This window comes from Lactuca serriola, chromosome 8 (genome assembly GCF_051521515.1).
Source record: "Lactuca serriola cultivar US96UC23 chromosome 8, Lser_US96UC23_V15, whole genome shotgun sequence".
NCBI classification, from domain to species: Eukaryota; Viridiplantae; Streptophyta; class Magnoliopsida; order Asterales; family Asteraceae; genus Lactuca; species Lactuca serriola.
This window is the reverse complement of record NC_136415.1, coordinates 219,488,249-219,491,185: the sequence shown is the minus strand read 5'-3', so window position 1 is coordinate 219,491,185 and position 2,937 is coordinate 219,488,249. Positions and strand designations below refer to the sequence as shown.

The following is a 2,937-nucleotide window of genomic DNA, read 5'->3' as shown; positions in this document are numbered from 1 at the left end:
ACCCACCTCCAAGACCACCCTTGAACCTCTACGCACTACCACAACTGATACAATAATCCTTCTCCATCTCCAACCCGTTAAACCTGTAGAAAACATGAAAATGAAAAAAGAAATAGGGGTTGTGATCAAATCAAGAATAATGAAAATGGAGGGTATACCTGTTAGGGATGAGCATAGACGGGTACACGCCCTAATTATCTAGAATTGGAATCGGAATTGCCGGTTTCTAAAATGTTGGAACTGAAACCGGAACCGGTAGGTAGCGGTTCCAATAACGGGTACATGATTCGTTAAATTTGTGAATTTTAAAACGTATAAAAGGATAAAAGCATATCTATTGTAAACCTACGAGAAAGTTATCTATAATATCAATAAATAATTCGCCATGTATTATAAGTAAGGATTAGAAAATATTAGTACCTCGAAGAAGATGGCGAAAAAAATGTGTGCATGTTTCTTAAAACCTTTATAGGTTTAAAAAAAATTACTCAAAATTCTAGAATTTTAAATGATGTCATTCAAGATACCATGTAAAGTATGTACTTGTGATATATATATATATATATATATATATATATATATATATATATATATATATACACACACACACACTCACATACATGCACACACATACCCTAGTTTCGGCAGGTACCCGACGGGCAGCGGTTCCATAAAAATAACAACTGGAACCAGAACAGGTTTCGAGGTTGTTCCGGTTCTGAAAGTGAATACAGTTCCAATGTACATCCTTAATACATGTAATCAAAAGTAGGTGTGAGGAGAGAAGGGCTTGGTGATTGATTGGAGAATTGTTTCATTCCTATCGACAGCGGACGCATACAAACTAAAGAATGGTCTGCAACTTGGAGCTTGTGATCTCTTTTGTGGGCTCTTTAACCCAAAATTTTAAGAATGACCATTATGGTATGAAAAGACGATTTTACCCTCACATGTCAAGCATATTTTTAGACTTAACAGAAAAAAATTGACGAAGTTAGCCAAAAGGACCAAGCATTAAGACACATGATTTTCTTTTGAAAACCCCCAATAACCTAGTTTGTCAAGCATAAAAGTGATGTTGGAATTTTTTTAAAGAAAATGACTGTAAAGTTCGATTCAAAATAAACAATATAGTGATGCTCAATTCGATTTTTTCTTTTATATATAAAATGATGATTGATTAAAAATTTGATAAATTGATTTTCGGCTTGTCAATAAAATTTAATGAGATATCAAAAAACACTAACTTATAACAAATTATAACACATGATTTTCATGCCATTTGTCTTTTTTTAAATATCATAATATAAAATCTAATTTTATATGTTATTATTATTATTATTATTATTATTATTATTATTATTATTATTATTATTATTATTATTATTTTAGAGTTATTTTGTTTTAATTACTATTTATTTGGATGGTTTTTCTTACTTAATTATTATTATATAATTTTTTCTAACTGGCTGTCATTTTTTAGGAGTTCTTTTAAAATTTATTTGATATTTTAGTTTAAATTTTACATTCAGTAAATAGTTTCTACCTTATTATCAACAAAAATTGCAGATTAACCCTCATGACCCAAAAAAAAATATTGTTTGATTAGACTACTTTCATATCAAAACAAATTATATATAAAATCAATTCTTTAAATGGTATTGATTTGCTACAATTTTTCAAATTAAAATTTTATATGAAACTTACTAAGGGGATGAATCTTGATCTTAAATTTCATATTAAAAAACAACTAACATTCTACTGTCAAAATACCAAAACACTTTTGTTGAGAATATCTTTTACCATATTCCAGAGTCACCTCCGAACTTCATGAAGATGCATATGGAAGCTTCTACCTATTCCTTGCTTTACACTAACCCCAGAACATTCAAGAAATTTTCTACATGTATATAAACCCTAAACTCCATTAATCAATCCCACCATAACAGCAGACATTCATCTAAGCTAATTAAGCAACGTTACACAAACTAAGAAGCCATACCTTGCACCATGAGGACAATCGCACTATCAGCATTAATGTTGTATCTGTTCTTCGCCGGACAATGTGGCGGATCTCTGTTATCGTTACTCGATCACCATCCCGATCCAATCGGAAGCAGTTTGTTGTCCGATCTCATCAGATCCGATCTGTTTTCGAACCCTTTTAGAGAACTGGAGCAGATTCCGTTTGGAATCGAGCAAGACGATGAAGTGATTGTGTTGCCGGCGAGAGTGGATTGGAAGGAGACAAGAAACAGTCATGTGATCACGATGGATGTTCCTGGGATGAAGAAGGAAGAGTTGAAGATTGAGGTGGAGGAGAATCGGGTTTTGAGAGTTAGTGGAGAGCGGAGGAGGGAGAAGGAGAAGGAGGAGGTGGAGAAAGACGGTGGTGGTGATCACTGGCACCGCTGTGAACGGTCGTATGGAAAGTTCTGGAGACAGTTTAGGTTACCTGAAAATCTCGATCTAGACAAGGTGAATGCGAGGCTTGAGGATGGAGTGTTGATCATTTCCATCGGGAAATTGACACCGGACCAGATAAAAAGGCCGAAGGTGGTGAGCATTGGTGCCGGAGAACCATCTGCGCTGCTGTCTGATTCGGAGACGAAATCGGAACTTTGAATGTGTTAATTTAGTTCTGTCGTAAGGCTGTGTTGACTGTCGAGTATTGACTGATGTTGTTTGCTACTTTGCTTAAGGCTTTGTTCACTTATGTTCAAATATATGTTTAATGTACGAAAATGTTATTAATATGTGCTAAAAAAATATAAAAACACTTAATTTATTAAATTGGTTCGCAAAGTAAAGAAAAATAATGTACAATTACAAAATCATAATCATTAATCATATATTTGCAAACATTTATCCATAACTATATAGTCATTTTAGACTAATATGTAAAATGGTTTGAAAATATGAATAATGCTCTTTATG

At 33.2% G+C, this 2,937-nt stretch overlaps 1 protein-coding gene across 1 annotated transcript; it reads left to right on the top strand.

The window, feature by feature from the left end:
- The first annotated feature begins 1,767 nt into the window (after positions 1–1,767).
- LOC145070911 (22.0 kDa class IV heat shock protein-like) lies at positions 1,768–2,734 on the top strand. The gene has a single exon (XM_079017863.1). It carries the CDS (start codon positions 2,011–2,013, stop codon positions 2,623–2,625), a length of 615 nt encoding a protein of 204 aa, XP_078873989.1. The 5' UTR covers positions 1,768–2,010; the 3' UTR covers positions 2,626–2,734.
- The last annotated feature ends 203 nt before the right edge of the window (positions 2,735–2,937 follow it).